Raw genomic sequence first — 25,898 nt, forward strand, 5'->3', positions numbered from 1 at the left:
ATTTCCTTGAGACCTTAGAATTTGAACAAATTGAACTGTACAGTACTCAACACTCTTATTCACTGTATTCACCTATATTCAACATCTCCTGCCAATTTATAAACAAAGACCTCACTGTGCTTATAATTTGATTTTACTTATTGAGTGTTCCTAATTGCAAGATAATACAAAGAAATAAAACACATTTCAGACAAGGTGCATGGGTAAATTGAGTTTATTTTCCTTTGTCACACCACGTCTCTGAGAACGGGCCAAACTGCTCAACACAGGCATTGTGAACGCAAAGTGAAAACTGCAATGCAATAAAAACAGAGGAATGTGAGCTGAACAAAAGCAATAACCCAATTATATAGCACACAGCCAGTGTATTGTCTAACATGTAATGCATGAAGGCTGTTACTTCATTAATGATAGACGATGGGATTCAATGAAAGGAAGCTTTTTTTCTGTGTGTGCATTGAAAAGATATGATAAGATAATAAAAAAATTCATTTGAATTCATTCATATTTTTTTTAAGGACAATTCGAGAATATCCTTTTGCGTTTAATGTCACCTTGGCTCCTATTAAAAAAAAGTGTTATCCCTTTATAAATTATGTTTTTAAAAATAAAACATGAAAAATCCTATTCAGTAGTTCTGTGTTTCTATGAGACTAATTATTCCATAGATCCTGTATACAACTGGTGTAAACAGCAACACATTTACATACCGGTTTAATGCCTGACTCAACTTGGAAAGAAATCAAGTACAGTACGTTGAAATAAAAACTGCCTTTTGATTTGCATACAAATTCAACAAATCTTCCCAACCAAGTGAATGCACCTCAGTCCTGACCTGAACACTCCAGCAAGTGCAAGATGATTTTGTGATGTGGTTTCAGTGCCTGTGTTTTAAATGCATATCTTTTATTAAGAACCACAATCTGTGATAAACCAAAATATTCTCAAGGGGGATCAGTAATGTTAATGAAGCTATTTAAAATAACTGGTTAAATCTACTTGCAGCTTGTGTTATGCAAAAAAAAAAGTGAAAGCATAACCTTGACCATTCTTTCCTGTTGTGTTCAGTCAGAATATACCGCTGGGTTGTGATTTTGCTACAATTATTATTGCTCTCATAAAGTTTGCTCTTGTTAGTCGACTTTGTGAGTCGAGCATTCTGCACAGATAGCTCCAAGTCTATTCTACATAGTTACAATGAACATTGCTCTTTTTAACTGCATCAATGTTCTATGCTTCACAGCTCTCAAACAGATGGCACCATACCATTTTTTTTCACGCTCAAGTTGTTGTCTCTGTGTCTGACTTCCCGTCTAGCAGAACATCAATATTTTCATGCAAAGCTGTGGGAAAATTAACTGCCTGCAGCTTTCACCCTGGGTGTAAGGTCCACGTCAACACCAAAGTGCATAACCTCAGAAGCTATGTGACTACCACTTCAGCTTATTGGAATATTTTAGAGCACTGACATACCACTTCATTCTCATCTATGATTCTTCCCAGTTAATGTTTTCCCAGAATTTCTATAATATTGAACAGATAAGAATCGTGCATTTGATAACCAAACAAACCAATTCTGGCATTGATAAAACACATAACCTCCCGGGTTGGGTTTTAGCTACAATTTCTATGTATTACCATCCATGAGCCTCTAAAGCTGCAACAGTTCCAAGGTCCTTTTGCTATTTATAAGGTTTATTTTCAGAAACAAAAAAATGTCAAAAACAAATACTAGGCCACATGTTATCTTTTACTGAAGGACATGCTGTCTTCAACATTGCCTTATAAAGAATGTAATCTGGTAATATTTAATGTCAGCACCGTTGATAAAGTGCTGATTCTAAAGCAGTTGAATGTGAACTTAAAAATGGAACAGGTTTTATTTTTTGAGTTACACCCAGGATTAACTTAAATGTTCTCTTTTTTTTTTTTTTTAACAACCCTGCATGAATACACTTCTGTTTGTTCTGGGCACAGCTTGCACTTTCAACCATGTTAGCTTTGTTTGACTGCTTCAGTTCATGGCTACTCCTTTTGATACTATATTTGTGCCTTTTTTGAATGTTGAAAACAGTTTAAAAACTGACTAGGAGTTTTCTTTATAGTACACATAACATAATGTATATTTCCTTAAACAGACCAAGAACTGTGGTGTTATTCCACCAGCCTTGGGGGATCTAGAATGCCTGAAATAAAAAATGAAAATTCTGCATCTTACCAAGACTAGTACCATTACCCTGATCAGCAAGTGTTTAATTGTTGATGTTGATGATGATATATGCAAGTACATGATTCAGACATTGTTACGAAAGGTGGCTATGGTGACATTTACAATTCCGTGCTCAGATTCTAAAGGTGCAGAACTCAACAAATCAAGTCAATTGAGTTTTCATGAACACAGTCAAGGCACCCCTGGGGGTGTAATGAAAAGGGAATTGGCATCTGTAATCTAATGCTTTGTAAAAATGAAGTATGTGAACAAGATATGAATCATTAATAAAATCACAGAATACAGCTTTGTACTAAATATTAACTGCCTCTATACCCAAGAGAAGGCCTTAATATGGCAGGTATATTAGATCAGAGGTCAGTCATGGCCATCATCACATTAAGATACAGAGTTTATACAACCATGCAAATATAAAGACACAACCTCAAGTGGTGTCTGAGATTATTATATGAGGCTTTGACTCTTACATGGCAACAGTTTTGTAAAATAACTGACACAAAACATTGAACCTGACAGAAGATAAAAGAAAACACCTGACCCCAATATGAAGGGTAAAATCATATTTTGCTAGAGGAGTTTCCAGAACACTAAAATATGAAGCTGGCATCTCAAATGATGCATAAGACATTTGCAGTTGAAACAGCTGTTAGTTAAACCTCAATTCAGAATCAAATCAAATTTACATTTTTATTATATACTGTACATGAACATATAAAAAGTAGTTGTCAGATATCTAGTAAGTGCATATATACATACATACATACATACATACATACATACATCTATCTTTATGAAATAATGGTCCCTATTCAAAGAGTTTTAACGCATATGTTTTTCAGAAGTTTGGTATACAAGAAACTGTTCTACATTGTTGCTAAACACACCAACAATGGTTAAAATGTTACATGAACTTCAAACTTTTCTCAAAATAGACTTAAAAAATGTTATTTAATAACTAATGAGTTAAAGCTGTGTGTAGGGCCCCTTGAAAAATAAAGTTCATTTTTGAACACTGTCTTTCTTTCCTTTTAACTTAAAGAGTAAGTAGTGGGGTTCTGAAAAATATAGCGTAACACGTCCCCACGTGATGCTACAACTGTTTAACTAACGTACCTGTAACTTTTCATTTCATTTTTTAACATACTGACAACTTTTTACACTTTTATAATTCTAAAGTCTGTTTCAAATGTCTTTTCAAAATGTCTGCTCTAGTGCACTACTAGTGTAAGGATTATTGCCCATATTGTCAAACAGGTAACACAGCAATAACGATCCATGATGTGGTATGAAACAGAAAAGCCAGAGCACTTTTTTTTTTTTTTTTTTTTAATTGCTCTACCTGCAGTGATTTAGAGGACAGATCTCAATCCCCAGTGCACTAGAGCGGACATTTTGAAAAGAGCTTTGATACAGACTTTAAAGTTATAAGAGTAAAAAGTTGTCAGTATGTTAACAATGAAAAGAAAAATGATAGGTACGTTATTTAAACACTTGTAGCAACACATGAGGATGTATAACGCTATGTTTTTCGGAACCCTGCTGCTTACTGTTTAAGCATACGTTACACAAAATTATTTTAAAATAATGTTCAAGCAATGGCTTGTTATGGCTATTTTGATCTGAACCCAAAGGACCTATTTTCCACCAATTATTTTATCTTCTGAAATACAGTGAGCTATCAATCATTAAGATGCAGTATGTCCTCAGAATAGCTAAGTGTAGTGTGTGTGCATTATGGGATCTTTCCTCAAATAATGCATCAGCACAAGCTGAATATTCAATGTAAAAATCATAAAGAAAACGAAATTTTCACTTTTGATCCCACCTTTGCATTATTCAGTCAGACAAAAACCTTCAAGATTCATTAAGATGACATCCCCATAACAGCAACAATCAAACAACGAGTGTGTAGAGATTGCTGAAGTACAATCTTCCACTTCAAACTTCATTTATGGACTTTTCCATGTCTTTCCTGGTGAAGCAGGGCCATTATCTGCTACGTTGCTTATTTTTTAAATTTTGTTTTTAAGAAGCATCTAATCCCACAGTCTTTAATGCCTTGACCCAACAGATAGTAAAGTGCTTTAGAGAATGAAGTTAGGTATGCAGGAAATATTGCCAGCTTTGGTTTGAGTCCTATCGTACCTCAGTACCTATACTTTATGGCACTTTAATCCATTTCTGCTTCTTGGGTGTTCACTCATCAGTTAAACCCACTTAGTGCACAGAATACAAATCTGTTCTTCACCTTAAATTTACCACTTGCAGTCAGTCTTCAAAAACTGCATTACTTTTCTCCCGAGGTCTGGTTTCCAGGGTTTGACAAAACTTTTCATGTTGACAATCAGTCGACCCATCCTCCGATCCTCATGTCCTGCCACCAGGTATTCCGTCCCTGAAAGGACATTCCACAATATAAAAAAGATCATCTTACTGCTTACACATTATTATTTTGTTAACTGTTGAATAATTAAGTAGTGCTGAAAGGCCGAGCCACAAATATGGTACTATAAATGACTGCGTAAAAAATGTATGTGATTCAAAAACGTATTTTGCTAATGTCCTGTTTTTTTATCTAGACCGTTCTTTTATAACCCACAGTAGAAATATTTCTTATACATCACAAAGGGTTGAGGCTTTTAACCCTTTCAGTCCTGAATTATTTTAGTTGAGTTGAGGAATGATAAAATAAGTCATCATTCAAAAAGGAACTCCTTTATTGAGTATACATGAGAACAGAGGTCACAATTGATGAAAGTAGAGGTGCAACACCATAATATTAGATTGTCAATCAAATTTCCATTCTTTATTATTTAAAAAGAACAAAGCTAAAAATAACGTTTCAGCCAGAGGGCCTTCATCAAGCGTTTGGTAAATGGGACTTTAAAGTCCCCTAAGTACTTTAAGAACTCTAAACAGCGCTAAGATAAGACAGGACCTTAAATGCTGTTACCATGGCTATGCTTTACCATGGTTTAACATATTTTCACTAAAAACTAACCCCCAACTCACAACAATGTTAGAGAATGTCTTACCAGGGTTTAGAATTGGACACGTGCAGCCTCGGGTTGTCCAGGATTCAGGGTACAGTGTCAATCTCCCATCAACGATCTTCATTTTTGTGGGTTTTAATACCTTTTTGACCTTGACGTTTACTTCTGCATGTGAGCCTTTGTCATGAGCTGAGAGAATCTTTATTTTCAGGACTGAAAATCATAATAAACATGCTGTAAATGATTACACAATATATTATCCCTATTTCAATGTTGTCACATATGAGGCTATTTTACTTCTCTTATTGGATTCAACTGGCAGTGTTTACTGACATATATATATTTTTTTATTCAAGGGCAGAAGACAGTGATAATTCATGTTTGTTTTAACAGAGAACGGACAATTAAAAGGGTACTTTCGGTTAATTTTGGCATCAGGGGTAAATCTCTTTTACTCTTATTATCCACAAAAAAGAAGGACCCACATCTGAATGAGTATTAGTATGGTGGTTGGTAAGTGGTGTATGTAGAATTAATGTAAACTAGACCCATAGACATGAGTGATTTTTTTTTTTGATTTTTTTTTTTTTTTTGGGGGGGGGGGGGTATCTTGTGTTCCTTCAAATCAAACATGAACATGAAAGTTAATGGACTATCCTCTTTATGCATCATGCTATTAAGTTGTAAACAGTGTATGTGTGTAAATAAAGCTCTTCATAATTGATAATAATAAAGGTATATTGGTGTACAGGAATCTGTCCTCCATTGCTAAACTAGCCATTCTAAGAATCCTGGAATAGTGTTCCGAACATACCTGGCTTCACCTAATGCCTTTGCAGGTGAGTCTCAGGTTAAGATACATTTCAAGTTGGAATACTAATTTCAAACGATCAAACCATATATACTGTCATTCGCTCAAGAGATGGAAAGAATACCAAGTGCCTGTCACATATTTTTCTTTTCAATATTTCTTTAGAGGGCAACTCACTGTAGGTATACTTCATGGCGCAGAATATTTTGGGGTTTCCCAAGACCTGCTCTTTACATTCACATTTACCTAGGAAAAGGAGAAACTTGATGAATATTTTCACAAACTGAGCATTAGTATTATTTCTTCAATGAATTAAACCACTTTTTTTACTGGAGCAAATATATTGCCATTTCGACAGTTTCTTCATTTTTCTATCCTCATGCCCTACCATGGTATAGGTCCTGAGGTTTACCATAGTAATAGTAACAGTATGATATAGTCAAAGCATAACAGTATAGCACCAATCATGTTAGCACAGGAACATGGAACACAAGGAACACCGTAAAGCAATTCCCCTCAAGAAGTATCTGCAATACCAAAGATTAAATTGTGTGCCATGTTTTTACTCCAGTAATTTTCTCCAGAATTTAAAGCTAAGCTAAATAATTTTTTTAAAGGAAAAAAAAGTGCTCGTCAACGTAACAAAACTGAGAAAAACAACAACTGAAAGTGTTCAGGAGACTCTGAATTACATCACTTGTTGTTTCCAGTTTTGTAGAATGTACAGTTGTTTTTCTCCTTCTTAATAATTTTATTCTTTACCAAAACTACAACACTATTCATTTCATATGAGTTAATTGTTACTCTACACCCCTTAATTGGTAGTAGGTTACATAAAAAACAAACAAACAGTACTCAGTCAGTACCAAGGCTTGTTCGTCAGAAAAGCTACTGAAGATGCAGAGAAGTGTGTGCTTACCTGAATGCCGGAGAGCTGAGAAGCCTTGTTCATCCACCCAGTCCCACACGGGCTCAGTCTCATTGTGCTGGGAGAGATAGTCACTCTTGTGGTACCAGTCTACATCAGAACTGCTGAAAGATTCAAAGAGACATTTGCAAAGATGTAGTGCACCAGCCTTCAACATTACTGTACAGTGGTGTCATTTCTCATGGTTCCCCTGCCAGCACTGGCTTAAGCACTGTGGGATATTTCCAGTTCTTCCTAATTGACAACCATGTTATAGAAAAGGGGGTGCCCTCTCCCAAGTCAGTGCAGATGAGATACAGAACTCTTTTAAGACCTGCAGCAAAAGCTGGCAATAATTACCAATGTGTCATATATTGAAAGTAATACTAGTGAGTGTTGAACTGTGTGAATATCATTTTCTTTCTTGAAGGCTTCAGGTTTACAGCTAAAAGGGAAGGTTACAGCTTATCATGTTTAAGATACAGGACTCATTAATGACACAGCCTTTTTGTCTATAACAAGTTGATGGAAAGGGTTGATTCAGGACAACAGCATAGTGGATTATCCATCCGAAAATGACCTTCTCATTTTGCATTTGTTTTGTATTGTGTGTTCAGTAACCTAACCCTTTAAACAAAGGTCCACCTTATTTAACAGTTCCTGTAAATCTCACTCTTTAACAGACAGAACAATTTTTAGTACGAATAAAAAAACTCACTTCTAATGCAGATAAATTGCTCCTGGTAATGGTCTGATCTTGACTGCTCTACAAATATTGTCGGGCACCGTTAAATTGATTTTTTTTCCCCTTATGGGAGTGGTATAAGGAAATAAGACACTGGCTAGTAATAATAGAAGCTCTTAACAAACCCAATTTGTAAAGATTGTAATGCAGGGTAAGTATACATAAGAACATTTCAAATGGACCTCTGGTGGGTACTTGGCCTGGGTCCCAGACAACCAAGAAGCTGCTCCTTAAAACACCTGGATCCTTCCCTGTGAATTATCATTTTCTATGCTTCATAAATGCATTCCTTCTTTCTCTATACTGTATTTTTCCCAGCTTTAACATTTTTAAACAAGAAATAAATTAATGACGACCATCATTCTTTTAATTGGCAATTACAGTTTGCTGTGAATAGACTTTAGTTTTCTTTACTATGTAGTACAATATAATAAAACTACAGTCTCTATATAAAGAGCCTACACAGTGGTGTTTGAAGTGCCTGTCTTTGTTTAGAGATCCCAGGTTTACCCACCTGCTAATGCAGTCCCCAGTGAATGGATCACAGCTCCCAGCACAGTCACACGGTCGGCAGCCGTATTCTCCAAAGCCCCAATATCCCACCATGCACTTGTCACAGTGTGGGCCCCCAACTCCGGGCTTACAGACACACTCCCCGTTGCTCGGGTCACAAAGGGAGAAGGCACTGAGTTGATATGGTACAGAACCAACAGGATGGCAGGCACAAGCTAAAGTTAAAGAAAAAGTGGAGCATTAATGAATTCATTACAGTATTTCAAAATTGTCCATCATCTCTTTTCCAGTGTGATTCAACCTAATTTGGTCAGTTTTTAACCCCTCCGGGAGACTGAATCATTAGGTCAATAAATTACCCACAGCAGTGAGTCAGTGACTATACTGTACAGTCGCCCACATTATCAAAACTGTGAACATTTTCTATAAGTATTGTCAATTAATGCACTATTCTAGAATTAAGTTTCCACAGAAACTATTTGTGGTGCTCCTCTAACAACAGTATCACACTACTTCCAGTGTGCTCTGTGCTGGAATCTGTAACCACTTCTGGCTCCCAGTACATTGCACTTGTAATATATACAACATCAGAAGGACATTTCTCCATATGGTGATAACACTAGGTTTAGGATGAATTGTATGTGCAAATATTCGTTGATTAAGATTAATTATATCAAACAAACATGTTTGCAAAGCACTCACTGGAATTTGCCTAGTTCTTAGCACAGTCCAACCTTTCTCTCACTCTCTGTGCAAACTTGCCAAGTGGAATTGCTCCTGAATACGGCAATGTCTGCTTGTGTTACATCCTAATTTGTCACAGTGTTTCGTGGTTTGGCACTGTCAAAATGCAGGGTAATTCAATAACTGAAGTAAAAGTATAGGGGAAGAGAGAGTCATATTGTTTTGGGATTAGCTACTCACTCTTTGTTATGGCATGCTCCAGTTTGTAGAAATAAATATTTTGAATCATAACCCTGCTAACTACCCAACACTTGTTTTTCAAAAGCAGATAAAGGGGTTTACTGGTAAGTAATGGTTGTTATGTTTATTAGTTTTATTATTAATACATAGTAATAAAAGTAAAACCTGCATTAACTATAGGCAATCACCTGTTCTTACCAGTCAGTAAACCCCAAAACACATTTGATTTTCAAAACCTACAACTTTATCTCTGGTTTGCTTTTACATTTGGTTATGTTTTTAAGCAAAACACCAGAAAATTATCACTTTGTAATCATGCAGGAGGAGGTACTAAAAATAAGTTACTGAATCACACCCTAAGTTGTGTGGTTAGTCGATTAGAATCACGCTGAATTAATCGCTACATGATATACTTAAAATCATAGCTGCAGTAACACATTTCTTATCATTATTGTACATAATAATGTCAAAATAATTGTACACTGTACAGGATTAAAAGGCACTTCAGTATAATTTTAGCCCTAGGAAATTGATATTTGGAAAGAAAACAAAAGGTTTGCTTGTCTTATTCAGTTACAGTAAAAGTAGTTTTTACTGTCCATATGCAATAGACGTAATAAACTGTGGCACATACAGGTAAATCCTAGTTCCTTCATCACTGTCAAACCCCATTTGTTTCGTGCCATAGTCTACTTACAAAGCCAGTAGAAATGGCTCAGTATAAGGGCAACATTCAGGATAATTATGAATTTGGTGGTACTTGATAAAGACTAGGTTAACTCTAGGACCTCATAAGTTTATTTACTTATTTATTTATTTTTGAATATAGTTATTAATATAGTTATTTCTTGTATGCCGCAGCCATGTAGTCAATCGTTGAAAGTGCTTGCATCTGCCTCAATGACTTTCCAAGTCCTCATCTACATCTGGCTGTTTGTCAACGGTACAGCAAAAAAAAAAAAGTCTTAATTCTTTATTTATTTTACAGCATAGATCAGATTAATACTGTATTTCATCAGATACCATTGTCAGACACTAGCTAGTGAAAGGCCTTTTATAATTCAGATGAAGATTAAAGACTGTGGTTCTCTACACTGTTTATCTCCAGAAGGCTGACAGCTCAAAGAACAATGATAGCTTTTTTCAAAGTATTTTCACATAAAGTGACAGAACTGTAAGTGTAAACGGCTGTTAAAAAAAAGAGTAATTTGAGCTAAAGGTAATAATGTCTATTATTTGGTAAGACTTTAATCCTTAGTGATTTTGTTATTTACTTCTATTGTATCATAACAGCTGTTGTATTCTTAAGATGAGGATATTGGATTTCAGATGCTTTGAGAAATATTTTCTGGAATGAACACAATGTCACTCTCCAAGATTTATGGGGTATGCCTGCTGCTTAAATACAAATTCAGAAGTTTTGTTATGAGTCTAAAGTTGTCTTTCCTTCCTTTTCATCTGCCACAGCCTTCCGCCCCAGGTGATATGTGCTCGTATTCCGAGCTGGCGGACTGCAGCTTTTCTTTCTGCCTTCCCAAGCTGTTTTCCCTTAGGGGAAGTGAAGCTAGCTTCCCTAGGTAGGGAGCACCACCCTTCCCTTTCGGGACGTCTCTCTCAAGCAACCTCTCTTCTTGTTGTAAGACAATGAGGCCTCGCCTCTATCGTAGCCCCGGCACCTGTTCTGTGAATTTTTAGGCAAAGTACATTTCTAAGAGAAACAAAACAATTGTAAAACGAAGAAACAGCTACATTTCAAGAAGGAGCAGTTCAGTTAAAGCAGTTTCATGCCAGTAGCAGTAGGCTGTTATTATTATTTTGTATTCCTTTTTATTTGAAAATAGAAAAGTAAAAAAATCTTATTTCAAAATTATAACTGGTAAATTATGCCTATATTACTATTCTGATATCATTTCATTACGTTCAGCATTTCCTGTAGCTATATAATAAATGTAAAATCTGTGACCCTTGCACACAAAGAACTGCACATCTAATATTTATTAGAGAAAATAGGCTTCACTCAAAATCTTTTCCCAACAATACATTTCTTTCTGATGCAACATGCAGCTATTGTAAAGATGAATAATGCTTGAGCTGGGCAAGGCACACATGACTTATGTAATGTTTAACTTTAGACAGAATTGGTTGTAAGAACACATCAAAGTGTGGTAAAGCATAATGAAAGAACGAGGGCACATAGGTATTGTAAACGACAACCTTTTTCAATAGAATGGTCTTTAGGAATTCCAGTATAACATTCATCCTAGTCACAATGGCACGCATTATCTGGATCTAAAGCGTTTAGATTTTTGTAGAGGAGTCAGCTTTGATTAGAAACTCCTGCAAACATTCAGGTTACTGCATCAATCATTTCAATGTCAAACCATTGTGTGTTTCCCTCATGTACTCATACTACTTAAATTCCATTTCTGTTCTTCATTTAAAAACAAAAAAGCTGTTCCAGCTAACAACATATTAACCAACAGCTACAGTTGTAATCAACAATGTGGGTATAAGAATAAATAGACCTTTGCTCGCAGATCACCAGTGCAGCAGACCAGACGCAAGGCTCAGTATCTGTAATGTACATTTCTTCATGTTCCCAAATGCCTGATAACTTACCAGCTTTTAACATGATGGCACGTGGTTTCATATGGAAATGGCTCTCAGCGAATCCTTTCCCAAATATCCTAAATGTTTTTAGCCTAATAAATACCCCAAACACTGTTGAGCTTCATCAGAAACACTTTTTTAGGCTTGTAAATAAATGAAGCACCAGGAAAGCAGAATTAATATTTAATAGATTATCACGGGGCAGGTTTGGGAGACAGCTTCTTCGATTCTCAATAGTTTCTCATAAGAATGCACTCAGCCCTACATACATGCAGCACACAGTTTAGCAGAGCATTGACAATTTGAGTTTAGATATCTGGCACAGAGTGTTTGGATTTAAGTTGCATTACTTGGTTCGAGGTTGTTTTCAGGAGTGATAGTAAGGATATGCAGTTGTGCAAAGGCAATGCACATTGATAGCTCTTGACAGCTAGGAGGCTAATATGTACAGTTATAACATGGCAGGAATAGAGGGAGCAATCTCATTGGCTAACAAGTGTTCCAATCTGGCTTCACCTTGTGCTGAACAACATATTTGGGCCATATTTGAACACCCTGTCATACATTATTGCTTTCTTATAACACTATAGCTATTTCTATTTTGTTAAATGTTCAACTAGGGCACCACTGCAGTGGTAGTGTTGTTAACTATAGCACAACTCTGTTGGTAGTTCTGAACCCTGCCTTTTCTTTGAGTGATTGGTTTTGTATCTGGGAGGAGTATCCTGGATACAAATATTGTTCATCCTAGTTTCTTTTTACTGATCAAAAGGCTGATCATAAGCAAACTACCTATAATGTAGGAAGATCACACACAAAGCATCAAACAAAACACACAGAACTCCCACATGAAGAAGAATGCACCACAAACAAACCAGAGGCAACACAAAATCCAGGATGCAAAGCTAACAACAAAGCAACCGCAATCACGGACACAGAAACCCAGACATAAAAGAAAGCATGTATAAATAACACTTCAAAAATGCCTCATTTAACATATCTGAATAAAGGAAATATGTGCTACAGTGCAGAATATTTCTGTATATATCTTTCTAAGCCATCCTCAAGTTTTTGCAGCCCAAAGCCCCACTGCGTATAAAGAAACGTCATTCTTACACAGCTGTCGATTCTCATATAACCCCCTCAATCTGGCATATGGATCAACTTGACAGTTTTTATTTTATGGAAAAAAACTACAAGTTTATACCCATTCATGAGGTGGCACATATATTTAAAAAGCGCTACAGTAAATGTATTTAGATTAGAAGTCTTGCGTGTCATACAAGTAATTAGAAAACTCCCCCGGGCTACAGGTTGTTAGTAGTGTCAGTAATGTTTTTGAGACTGTACAATGATACACCTTCAATTATTTGATACCCTTATCTTTCTAGTAGTTGTGAAGGGGAAAAGTGAAAAATTCCTTTCTGACGATTCATCTAGCTGACATTCCTGGGTAGTGGGCACTGCACTTCTAGATATAGCTTCTGTTTGCTCTCTGCTTTTTGACTCGCTTCCTGTTTTTATACCTTACTCACTTGAAGTTATATGCTGACTACTCCAACAGTCAGGTGCCCACCACTATTTCATCACCTTGCCTGCCCAGACTTGCTCTCCTGCTATCTTGATGATTTAATTTATGTTCCATTTCTACTGTAACCTTCTCTAGTTTTCAGTCTCTGAAGTTCTTCCAGTCTAGGTGTCTGGTGCAGCTGTCTGGTTTACTCACTGGCTGCCACTCCTTAGACAGTCCTCAAAACCTGTTCTTTTTCTATAAAGCACATACTTTCAGTAATTTGCCTATTAGTTTTAAAGGAATCCAATGTTAAAAATAATAAAATATTGCATAAAATAATTATAGATCCTGAGCTAATGCAAAATTGTATCACAGCAATTGTACCACTTTTTGTCCCACTCAAGCAAGTGATAATACAAATTTACAATAAGAAAATCTAATGCTGTCTGTTAAATGTACTGTAATACTGACTGAGGTTATCTAGCTGCACGATCATTTAGACAGTTGATAGCATTCACAAAATACTGCCGCTTTTCCATCCGCCCTCAATATTACTATAATATTTAACCATATTTCATATAACATAAAAAAAACATAACTTAAACTGGCATTATTTATGTGTTTATTTATTCACATGGGCCTGGTATAATATCCCTAACTTAAAGTAACCTTTTGTAGTCCAATGTCTAGTATAGGTCTACATAACATAAGGATGTTTTAACTTCATATAATGGAACACAAATGCAGGTGGCGCTGTGCTTGGGAATTGTTTTTCTTGTTCTTACGTTTGCAGGAATCTGGAGCAGAGAAGGGTCTGAGGGGATCTCTGTAGAAGCCAGTCTTGCACCTCTGGCAGTGCTGCCCCTCTGTGTTGTGCTGGCAGTGGTCACACACTCCTCCGCTGCGCTTCCCTGACGCCAACCACACGCTATGCTCGAAGTGGCAGCTGTCTGCGTGCCCATTGCATTTGCACTCTGAAGCAAGGGAAAGGTAGCTGACGTTAGTTTTCAGTCATTGAATTCTATCCAATAGTCCTTGGTAAAAATGATACTATTTCCCCATGTCTAGCTAAATAAAAATAAGAAAAATTGCTAGTTTTGAATAAAGATAACAACATTTCTAGGAGCTGCCTAACCTTTCAAGAACTGGAAATACTGCAGCACAACAGAGGAAGGGGACATTTCAGATGTCTGTACTAGCCTGGATGTTTCTCGGTTAAGATTCAATGCCAAATTCTCAGAACAAAAGTGTAGACAGCTCTTTTCTTATGTGACACAAACTCATATTGTATATACAGTATAATCACAAGCATGTGAGGGGTGCGCTTTACACAAGATTTAAGTGCACATGTTTGTCTGAGGGACTATTTTAGAAAATATTCTAGACTTTACAGTCATCTTCAGGGCATGGGCTAATATCAACCAAAGGAGTAAGTGCATTTTAATAGGAAAACGTGTATACACACATACAGTATGCACATGAGGAAACGTTTTAAAATTCAAACCCTCCATGCCATCAAAGCTAAACTGCAAGTTCAGGATTGTAATTTTTTGTTGTCTGGATAAGTTAAAGAGAAAGGTCTTAAGGGGTGGTCCTTCTTGGACCCCACAGAATGACAAAGAATTATGCCTGACTTGTTTTTGTGTTTAAATGTTAGCGAGCATCTCAGATGAGTGGATACTCTATTGTTTAAGCATTGAGTAGCTAATGTCATAAACAATGCATGCGCCAAGATACTTTAGAAACAGTATTTGGTTACCATCTAGAAACACAAAGAGACACATGAGGAATCTAATGAATGAGGGGCGCCAGCGTGTCAGTCATCTTGTTACTTACTCTTACATTCATGGGGGGCCCCGGTTGTGCCGTCAGCAGGCTGCCAGGGCTGGTCATTGTAAAGTGGTGTGCAGAGCTGACAATGATCACCTGCTGTATTGTGCTTGCAAATGCACTTTCCGTGGACCTGCAAGATGCAGAGAACAATGAGGACTGTGTAATCATGAAAATAGTGAGCTTTCCCACATATTATGATGATTCATTATTAAGATACTGAATGCAGTATGACACTCACACACATATACAAAGAAACTCTCTCTTGACAAATGTATCCCATAAACATGAACACACACAAGTGCACATTGGTTTTTAGATGAGGTTAACAGTTTATAAATGGCATTTCTTTAAAGATTAATAAGATTATTAATGATCAAATATGGATCCTTTTTCAATCAAAAACACATAAAACCAAGGATAAGCCTTTACCCTCTTGAGACCAGGGTACAACTCCAGTGTCAAATGAGCCTGGTTATTTCAGCCCCTAGTGAACATTTCAACACAACTATCAAGGGACTGAATGACAGGGGGTTTTCAGGTCATAATTGACGTAAATGTTACAGTTCAAATGAGGCATTCCACCAAATGACTAAAAATGTCAGGGTTTCTGGCCAAATTATTTGTAGTCATTTGGCCAAATGCCTGGTCTACAAAATTACTGATACATACAATTATACTTCAAAGAAATACATTTAGAATAATCCTACTTATGCATAATACAACATCTGTGGGATAGTACAGCCCAACTGTGACATTGAACTTCATCCCTTAAACCTTGAGGGACTGCACAGAGACATAACAGCATTGAAGACAGCATTCCACAAATTAAAGGCCGGAACCACCAACGACACTGTGGGCCTTTTTGCCAATGCAGCCCTGAGAAGCCCTCTCGAGCCTGGTTGTCTATGAGCACTGGGATGGAACACAGGGGAAAAAAATTGGAACTAAGTTATATAAGCAAAACAGGGTTTGGTATTTAAATCTCAATTCCAGTAAGGCTATTTCTTTAAAAAAAAAAAAAAAGAAATAGAGAGAGAGATTAAGTCAACCATAAAGAGCAGTGCAATATGGCCTGGCTTAATTCCAGCTATGATTATTTTCAGCACTATCTACTCCAATTATGCAAGTTTACCAGTGGGATTGGGGCCGATTAGCCTATACAATTGCCATCCCTAGCTTTTATCCGCTGGCTGGTTTGTTACCCTAAAATAGGAACTTGTTATGTAAAACAGTTCCCTTGTCCATAAACGTGGGTTGGGAGAATTAGACTGATGGACAAGAGGAAATAAAGTTCAGCACTGTTTCCCTGGAACCAAAAGCTGCAGCACATTCCCAAGTAGATAAAGAATGCTGTCAATGAAGCAGTAACGTGTAGGATTGGGAATCCTGAATGTTAAGTGGGCAAAACAGAGACGGTTGTTGTGCAGCAGCTTTTAAACGGGTGCTCAGTGATTTATCTGCCAGGGGACTGAATTGATTCAATTGAACTTGCTTCACTGTTGTCCCTGATTAAACCACGGTAAAAAAAAAAGGCAGTGTGGTAAAGAGTATTAAAAACCAAGTAAAACATAGACAGGTGTGGTAAAGCCCATAAAATGCACACTTCTATGGGAAGTATATTATAAATACAGGAAAAAGCTGTGTGGTGAACCACAAAAATACAGTGCAAATTTACCATGGTTCAATGGGTATACAATATTTAATAGTTAACCATATTTAAAATGTTTACCAATGCATATTTGCTATGTTTCTGGGTCATCAGGCAGGTTGACAAAAAGTTTTAATTATCTGGGTGATTAAAATGTTGAAATTATGTGGTAAAGCCACAGTAAACCACGTCATGCAGCTATTCAATTAAAGGAAAGCGATGTTATTTAAAGGTTCTGTTTTTCTTCTCTAGGACATTATTTCTCATTCAAATGTTTTCATTCCATAATAATAAACAGAACTCTTTACAGTCACGCAGTATCCTCATGTGAAATCCAAATCTAGAATTAAATAAAAAATATCTTTAATTTTCTGGATTTGGGCCTTTTTCCCGTCTGAAGTAGGAACTGATAGCATGGAAATCAGGAAACATAACTTTTAAATAATGATAACTGTTTGTTTGCCCAGATTAAAGGAAGGCCCTTGACTGTTTCTCAGAGTACCGTATACCTGGACCCCATGTCAATTACTAATTGTTTACAACAAAAACAGAAAATCAAAGCTCTGCTTTTTGTCACAAGCTTGCAGGACTATCACAGTGCTCAGTAATTAGGAAAACGATAATGGTTTCAGCATGCAGGCATTTGGATAAAGATACTGATATTGCTTTTAACTCAAAATGCTTCCTGAAGGAAAGTCACATTTCAAACTGACCCCCCATGTCAAGTTAATTATTACACAAAACAAAGTACAAAACATGAGGCTGTGTGAACTTGATGCCTGACTAAAAAGGAATCTTCCAATTAATAAATATATATGGTGGGACTGTTTCACGCAGTCATTGCAACAGCAACAACAGCATTAACCTCAATGGAATTGAACCTTGTAGGTATTGGAGAATCTTTACATTTACAGACCGCATAGCCCCGATAATGATGACAGGTCTTTTTTTTCTCAAAACGACAACAGAAATCCTTACCAAGATGAAAGCAACTTACTGGCATTCACAGCTAGGATATGAACCTAGGATCTCTTGACTCTTAGCCCTTTGTAAAAACCTGACTACATCTGATGCTCTCCCTAAATCAGCTGCATTATGTATGAAATCTTTTTAGAAAGTAAAGCAATGGATATAAAAAAAAATTGTGTTTTTCATGGGAATGCTCTATTGCTCCATCGAAACCATGTCTTACAAATCAACCAAGGTTTCCAGAGCGACTGTCATTTGAATAGTGACAAATACTTTCAGCTGCATTTCATAAAGAGAGAAAGGTTAAGTGGTCCTTGTGCTGGTAAGTGTTCTCTAGTATGGACCTAGCGCCAGTTATTCAAAGTCTTACAAATGCAGATGAAAGCATGCAAGCTAGCAACACATGGAATGAAAAAGTGATTAAGCTGTCACTCAACCTCAAAACATATGGCTCCTAACAAGGACTCTCTTTATAAATGCGATTCAATGTGCACCCAGGACTGCAGGAAGTGGTTATGGTTATCCTGGGAAATGTGTGGGAGAAAAGGTCACGGTATATCAAAACCTCAGGTCAAGAAGGCTTACCACCCACCCACCAGGTGGACAACGTTCCTGAAGAGGCTGATTATGCAATCCCTTCATTCCATAGCCTTTCATGTTGAAACATTTCCTAACATGATGCAACAAAGAGACAACCACAAAAAAAGCAATTAACTGTCATGTTGTGGTGTACTGACTAAGAGTTTAAGCAAGCAAATTAATTGTTCTTGTTTCAAACCACCAAGTAATACCAAGCCTCTGGTCTAACACTGCCTAATCCGTAGGTGGGTGAATACTGTCTTGTAATGTATTAGCAAGTCAAGCAATTGTCACAAAGTACAAAAGATGTTGTCTTCATGAAATACAGTCTACATGCATATATCCAAAACAATGGCAAGGGACAGACACCAGCAGAGTGTACTGTTGTACTGGATATACATTCAGATACATGTCATTATCTTTAGATCCCTTAAACTTGCAATAATAGAAAGCTTGCAAGGTTTTCAGGCAGGAAATCTATAGTATCATTAATACAGTTCCAAGTACATTGCATTTATTCATTGATCAAACTACAAGCCAATTAGCGTCAAGTTCCCATCAACCTATTAGGTATATAAACCTGTTTCGCAAACGTAGTCCTGCTGTGCATTTGAATTGTCACCTTCTCCCCAGCCATGACCACCACCTCACTCCCAGCCTCGTCTGGAGGGATGGGGCGGGGGGGGATGAATATACAATGTTTCTCTGCAAAATATTTTTGGTTCACTGGGTTGCACACGTCGCATAGATTTATTATTTTATTCTTTTTTAGCAGGCGGCACCAGGATGCTCTGAAGGATGAAGCTGTGCTCCAACTATTTTTATTCTACTTTTTATTTTTCTTCAACCATTGTTTGGGTTTAATGTTTTTGGAAATCTGTAACATTTTGTATTATAATAAAAGTGGTTATTTAACGCAAGATTGTCCTGACTGAATAGACTTGCTGTATATGGCTGTTCATGCCAATTTATCAGTGGTCAGCAGACATTCCTTTAGTCCAGCCACCAGGTTTGTAGGTCTGTGCCAGCTGGGCATTGTAGTGGAGTCCTTTCTAGGTTTAGTACAGTTAACCAACTATTGTACAAAATCTCACAACAGAGTAGGAGAACCGGACAGATTTCTTACATTGTCTTCCAAGCTGAACTGTTTCCAGAAACGTACTACTTAGATTTAAAGCAGTTAAATGCATATACTTCATCCATAAAAAAAATATAAAAAAATGTAACCTAGACTAAATGTATATACTGTATAAATAGATATAAATAAATAGTTTTCAACCTATAGTGCCCATAAGGAGGCTGTGTGGTCCAGTGGTTAAAGAAAAGAGCTTGTAACCAGGAAGTCCCCGGTTCAAATCCCACCTCAGCTACTGACACTTAACCTCCTTGTGCTCTGTCTTTCAGGTGAGACATAGTTGTAAGTGACTCTGCAGCTGATGCATAGTTCACACACACTAGTCTCTGTAAGTCGCCTTGGATAAAGGCGTCTGCCAAATAATAATAATAATACACTGCATAGCACACAGAGCCACTTCGTGCCCACTTGCTGTACTTCTCTTTGATAAACTGGGACATTTGTTGAAGCATGCAGTCGTAAGTGATGCTAGAATATTGGTCTAAACCACCATGATTTAAAAATGAATAATCTCATTGAGAATTCTGGCTTCCAGCTATCACTAGAAAGATAAGAGAGGGGGGGTTCTTGATGTTTTTTAATTAGACATACCATATGATGTGTCCTTTCCCTGACTGAGCGATACCCATCCACTGTTACGCAATGCTCAGCATGGCCATTGCAGAAACAGCTGCCCTTCACAATGAAATGGTAGACCGCGTAGTGCGCCAGGTGCTGTGGTTTGGTGGCTGGGTCTTTACCCAGACACGGGCACTGCTGCCTCTTCAGGAGCTGCACTCGAATGTTGGTCACCTTCAACTGGTCCTGGGATTCTGCACTGTAAGGGTCCACTGCTGAATGCAAGGGTGACAGGGCCCGGTATATAACCTGCACAAGCAAAAGAAAAGGAACTCAGTGAGTAACAGCTTGTAACCTCATTCCGGTAGTTATATTTAGAGACATCTATTCAGGGTAGCCCTTTATGGATGTCAAGGTCTTGAGGTGGTGAGGAGATGCCTCTAGCAGTACTTCAATTTGACAGCCCATTCACAGAACAGCTGCTGTCTGCACATAGCACCCACAAACTATGCTGAAGTGTTGCAGAGTGTGCCCAGGTTATCTTCAGGCAGGAGGCAGATTTACAATGTGCAGAACTACTACACATCCTGATTCACATCAAATCCCTGTCAAACAACTGCTTAGCTTAACATACCTGATGCATTTTAATAACACTTAAAGCTACTTAGAATAAGTTAGCAGTGGGGAAATTCTTCTGGAAGTACTTCTATTCAGGGTCCCGGACTTCAAACTCAAGAAGCCAAGGCAAGCTATTGGATGACATCTAGTAGATATAACAGTTGTGTTTTCTGTGCATGTTTAGTTCTCCAGGCTATTGAAAGAAACACTATTAATTTCCTATGCTGTGCAAAGGGGTAAGGAGGTCATTGTATTGTGTTCATCAATTAAGGGTGAATAACAAATAGGCTTTGGGTTCTAGGATACTTGAGAAAATCAGTTGACAAAAGCTGTTGATGGATTTAGGCCTACATACCTCTAGTGATAACAAAAGCTTTTGGACAGCGCCTCTGACTTATGAAGTGGTTCAGTTTTATGACCGTTGCGAATGCACTATAAAATCTTATCCTTATAAAGAACCTTCACAAAGTTCCTTTCAGGATCACTTTTCATTTCAAGCAACAGCTGTAACAAGATAATGATGTTTCTTTAAGGCAATGGGGTGAAAGAATCTGTCTCAAAATAAGAAATTTCAGCTATTTGTGTGAGTTGACAAGCACCGGATTTGAAATAGCTGCCTTAGCTTTCTTGTTAAAAATAAATAAATAAAAAACATAAAACATGTTCCTTTAAAAAGTGTACTTTTCTGAAAAGGTTTTTAAAAGCTTTAATGATTCTCCAGTGGCAGCGATTGCTGAGGAGTGATTGTTCAGATACAACCTAAATTCAAATATCTATGCAAGACAATATCAAAGCCTGCTTTTGTAAATTGCCATTATAGTTTTCTGTTTTACTCTTGAGGGAAAACTAAACACTTCTGTTATGCACATTTTTGTTTGGTGACTGATATTATTTCTTGTGCAATATAGGGAGTGTAATATTTAAAATATTACACTGTTTAAATAAGTATTAGGTTAAATCATGAACTTTTTAAAATAAACACCTATCATTTGAAAGAATGTGTTGAGGGTTTGCACATCTCTCCAAAGGCGTTGGGGTTACAAGCACAGGGTTACAGAGTATAACCTCACAGCTACACTCATCCATCATGATAAGAAACACACAGCTGGTGCAGGTATCTTCTAATACTGAAGGAATTACCTAGTATCAGGTATATATATTTTTTATATTACATGCACACCAATTTACATTCACCACAGCAAGGCAATGCACATTATGTTTCTGTGGTAGAATTATATCTGTATTGTACAATATGTAGAATAATAAACTTGCGTCTCATTTCTTCAAATCAGCAACAAATGATTTTTCAATGCACTGTGCCAATACTTGTTGGAGGGTGATTTATATGGATCTGATATTATTTAAAAAAATCAATTTTACAGCCAGAAGGGCTTCTGCAATAACAGATTGAGTACCTCATAAATCAGCAAGTCAGTGGCTGAGCTAGGATTGGAAACTCAGGATCTCCTTCCTCTGAGTAATTAGCTGTAACCTGCAAACCACACTTCCTCCTCATCATTTTGATCAAGTTTGATAGTTAAGTAAAACATTTAAAGGATTCATTCTCTGCATCTGCTAGCAAACTTCCATCTGGATCCTAGTTTCCTGACCATCCATCTTGCCTGCTGAATCTTCCCTATGGTCATGGAAGCAGGTGACATAGAAGTGTGAAAGGTTTCAGCATCTTGAAAGGGGGCACACATACTGTACAGGGTGGGATGGAAAATGGCTTATCGGAATTGAAAACTAACTTTATCCCCATACTTGTTTCTTGCAAACTGACATAAGTCATAATGCAAAATTAAATCATAAAAGGTGGGCAGCTGGCTCTTTGAGCTAAAATATATATAAACTAAATTCAAGAGTCTTAAAAACAAAACTATTTTAAACAAAAATGATGTCTGTATACTGGAAGTTTTTTGTTTTAGTTTGCATGGAGCATTGTGACAAACTGTGAAGCAAAATATAGCTCATAGTCCAAGCATAGTTACATTGAGACAATGCTTCATGATGTTGGCTAGGCTGCATTACTGCAGTACTGCATTCTCTTCAAGACAGTGTAGGATTTGCACTATTCAAATCAATAGATGGCTATTCAAAGCCCTCTGTTGGTGTAGGTTATATATTTACTGGCATTATACAAGTTAGTGATTGGAGAGTAAAGTTGTGTTTTTTTTTTAAATGTTGTACTGTACTTCTTAGCTTCTACTTCTCTGAGAATAAGAAAGCCTCCTTTTCCTAAGATGTATATATCCTGTTTAAACTATTTATGTGAATAACAAGATTGATATCTTGAGCTTCTTTTTTTATTTAAATGGAAGAATTTCAGCTCCAGCAAAGCAAACGAATCACTTCCACCCTAAAAATACAGAGAAGTTGTGAACGAGGGCACTCACTGCTGTTTCACCTCAGCAGGACTATGCTGTTCACATGAACCCTGGCTCCCTGCTTACCTCTCCTCGTGTGCAGGGGAAGGCTCCGGAGTATTTGGTAGTGCAGAGGGCCCCTTCCTGTTCAGTGTCATCCCCCAAGCCGAATGTTTCGTTGCAGTTGGTGGCGTAGTATTTGCAAGGCCTCCAAGTCTTCCCGAAGTCTTGTGATCTCTCCAGCAACATGGCGGCCGGCCGGGGGGACTTGAACACCATGATCATGTGGGTGAAGTAGAACTCTGCCCCCAGGTCCAGCTGGATGGTCTCCCGCTGCACGCCCTCTGCAGACTGCCACCACGTGTTGGGAAAGCGGAACGAGGAGTCTGTCATGGCCGCGGGCAGGTGGGAGTGCTGATGGTGTGCCGCGTTACATTTCCCACACTTGGGCGGCCTGCAGGACCTGTTTGCATTCTCTGTATAAGAGCAGTAGAGTTCGGTGGAGTTGTGTCCGCACACTGACTCGGTGAGTAGGTTCCTGCCCAAGGCCAGGTTCCCCATGCGGGGGTTACAAGCCTGGTTCTCACAGCGATGACCCACCCCTGCAGCCACCCTGCCAAGCCCTGCAAGGGAATGAAGACAAGGAATGAATTAGGAGTCATGCTGAGAAATTATGATTGGTCTTTTGAAGGATTTAGTCTTTGCTTTAGTAGGTAAAAATGTTCATATTCATACTTTTAATGTTGTAAAAACTTTTTACATAACGGATCCTGCTCTGCCAAAATAAGGATGTGTGAAAAAATGGACTATAGTGTTTCCAATCACATACAGCGTACCTTGAAGGTGTAAATGTTTGCCTTTTACTTTTATCAGAATGAGATTCTTTACTTAGCACTGCCTTGTGGCTGGACTTTGCATTGCGTTGTGATTTTTGAAGAGAATGTCAATGTCTAATTCAATTGAGGGTAAGTCCATTTTCAACATGCAAACATACTATTTGTGTCTACCACAACAGAGCCTGTTTCAATGCCAAAATTACAGTACACTCACTGACCAGAAGACACTGACATTGAGTACTTTCACTGTCAATAGCTTTCTACCTTCAGCATAGAGCCAAGGCAGTTTCTGGGGTTGAAGAGGTCACCAAGCAACTGCACTGATCATCATAACCTTTTTGAGTTTATGTGTCAGGACCCCCTTGTAAACGAGGAATAGTTCTCAATGGGTACTCTCCTGGTTATATAAATAATAAAAATAAATATACTATTTAAGTGAACACTATTTTGAACAGTACTGTCTATATTTAAAATTTGTAAAAAAAAAAAAAAAAAAAAAAAAAAGTTTTTACAACATTAAATACTGGTAACATACAGCCTATCCCCAGATATTCGTCCTCATTGTTGCATGTTTAAGTGCTGGATAATGAGAGTGCATGTACTGTGCTCTCTGTTCTGTTCCTTGATAACTGAGATAACTGAGTGTCTGATATGTGAATGTCCACTGCATAGTGCTGCTTGTAAAGCAACTAGCACTTGATTCTCTGGCTACTCTAACCAATAGCTCAGAAGCTTAAGAAAATAAAAACGTTGTAACTTAACAAACACTAAGATAGGTCCCTGGGGCATCAGTTGGCCAGAACAATTTTTAAATAACCGGTATTTAAGCATCTACCAAATCCCCATTGTCGGATCCTAGACTGTAGTTGTTAATTCTAGATAGATAGATAGATAGATAGATAGATAGATAGATAGAAAAATTAGACCGTGGTATTCATTCCTACCAGCAGGGTTCTGGAGAATGCCCTTAGGATATTAATATATTCATATCTTTACAAGCTCTGCCATGAAAGCACCTGATTTAAACTCGCGTTTGCAATGATGCTGCACTTGAATTGAAGTAAAAAAATAATAATAAATCCCAATAAACCGAAAACACTTTGTATTTAGCCAGTATTTTTAAATGTGTTATTTGTTTATTAGCTGACAGCATGAAATCAAAGTACATATGTCAGAAGGCTCTCGTGTTGTATGTGTTTTGTATACACTTTTTAAATAATACCACATGTGAACACTGAAGACAGCTGCTACAGCAGGCAATACCTAAGAGGCTTACTAATGAGATGGCGTTTTCGTTTTAATGAATGTGATTTGCCAATTCCTAGGTTATTCTACTATAAAAGAAAAGCGCAATACTTATAAACACATCAATCTCAAACACTAACCTGAATCAAAAGTGAATCCAAAGAGTGCAACCAAGGAGAACAGAGTCCAGTGACACATCGCAGTCCTTGTGAAATGCCTTGAGAAATGTTGGATTTACGTAGAAATACTCAGACAAGCCAAAGAGCTCTGTGAATATACAGGGTGCTGAAATTTCACTGCCATGCCATTACAATGACATGTGGAGGCAGGTTTTACCAGCGGGAGAAAGCGAACTGGCTTAGCTCAGTTGCCTTGATCCTAAACATGAGAGGCTAAGAAAAATAATTGAAAGTCCCAAACGTTTGACAGCTTGGGATCGATCTTCTTTAGACTGTGAGTGCTCACATAAATATCAAATTTCAGTTTAGCGAAAACAAAAAGTTCTTGAGTTGGAGATGCGATGCCTGTCTCATACTGCTACTTCAGTTTCGCTGTAAATAAGGTAATAATAAAGAGTGACAGGACGCTGTAAGCTCCGCCCAGTAGCTTCGCATTTTTTCCAACTTTTAAAGCAACATTCCTGTAAAGCATGAGTCACTCACTGTCAGATCAACGCTTGCACGCAAGGTTCCTTTATCAAATATGCGTTTCACCAATGGATTTCGTTTCTTACATAAATCGTACAATATCAGCAATTTGAATTTTGCAGTCTCGCCACATTGTTGAACATTTTAAAATTGTTTGTCAATATTGTGTGTAACTATTAGATACTATATTGTAACATTAACACTGTAATACCATATTG

General features: G+C 37.4%; 1 protein-coding gene across 2 annotated transcripts; it reads right to left on the bottom strand.

Annotated features, from left to right (window-relative positions):
* Positions 1 to 1,891: 1,891 nt before the first annotated feature.
* Positions 1,892 to 25,589, bottom strand: LOC117415089 (netrin-4-like). 2 transcript variants are annotated; one of them, XM_034025031.3, is made up of 10 exons: positions 25,174 to 25,589; positions 23,040 to 23,575; positions 20,002 to 20,277; positions 15,083 to 15,209; positions 14,032 to 14,220; positions 8,201 to 8,414; positions 6,954 to 7,063; positions 6,212 to 6,280; positions 5,266 to 5,436; positions 1,892 to 4,625 (listed from the first exon to the last, which is right to left on the bottom strand). In XM_034025031.3, exons 1-10 carry the CDS (start codon positions 25,229 to 25,231, stop codon positions 4,486 to 4,488), a joined length of 1,890 nt encoding a protein of 629 aa, XP_033880922.3. In that variant the 5' UTR covers positions 25,232 to 25,589; the 3' UTR covers positions 1,892 to 4,485. The 2 variants fall into 2 exon arrangements, with proteins under 2 accessions (XP_033880922.3, XP_033880921.3); XM_034025030.3 differs by having other exon boundaries at positions 6,954 to 7,066.
* Positions 25,590 to 25,898: the final 309 nt, after the last annotated feature.

The sequence above is a fragment of the Acipenser ruthenus genome, chromosome 7 (genome assembly GCF_902713425.1).
Source record: "Acipenser ruthenus chromosome 7, fAciRut3.2 maternal haplotype, whole genome shotgun sequence".
NCBI classification, from domain to species: domain Eukaryota; kingdom Metazoa; phylum Chordata; class Actinopteri; order Acipenseriformes; family Acipenseridae; genus Acipenser; species Acipenser ruthenus.

Excerpts from the sequence above, each read along its gene's own strand:
- LOC117415089 (XM_034025030.3), bottom strand. The coding sequence starts at position 25,231 with ATGTGTCACTGGACTCTGTTCTCCTTGGTTGCACTCTTTGGATTCACT. Across the intron at positions 20,278-23,039 it reads TCCCCTGCACACGAGGAGAG|GTTATATACCGGGCCCTGTC; the intron begins GTAAGCAGGGAG and ends TTGCTTGTGCAG. Across the intron at positions 4,626-5,265 it reads GTGTCCAATTCTAAACCCTG|GGACGGAATACCTGGTGGCA; the intron begins GTAAGACATTCT and ends ATGTCCTTTCAG.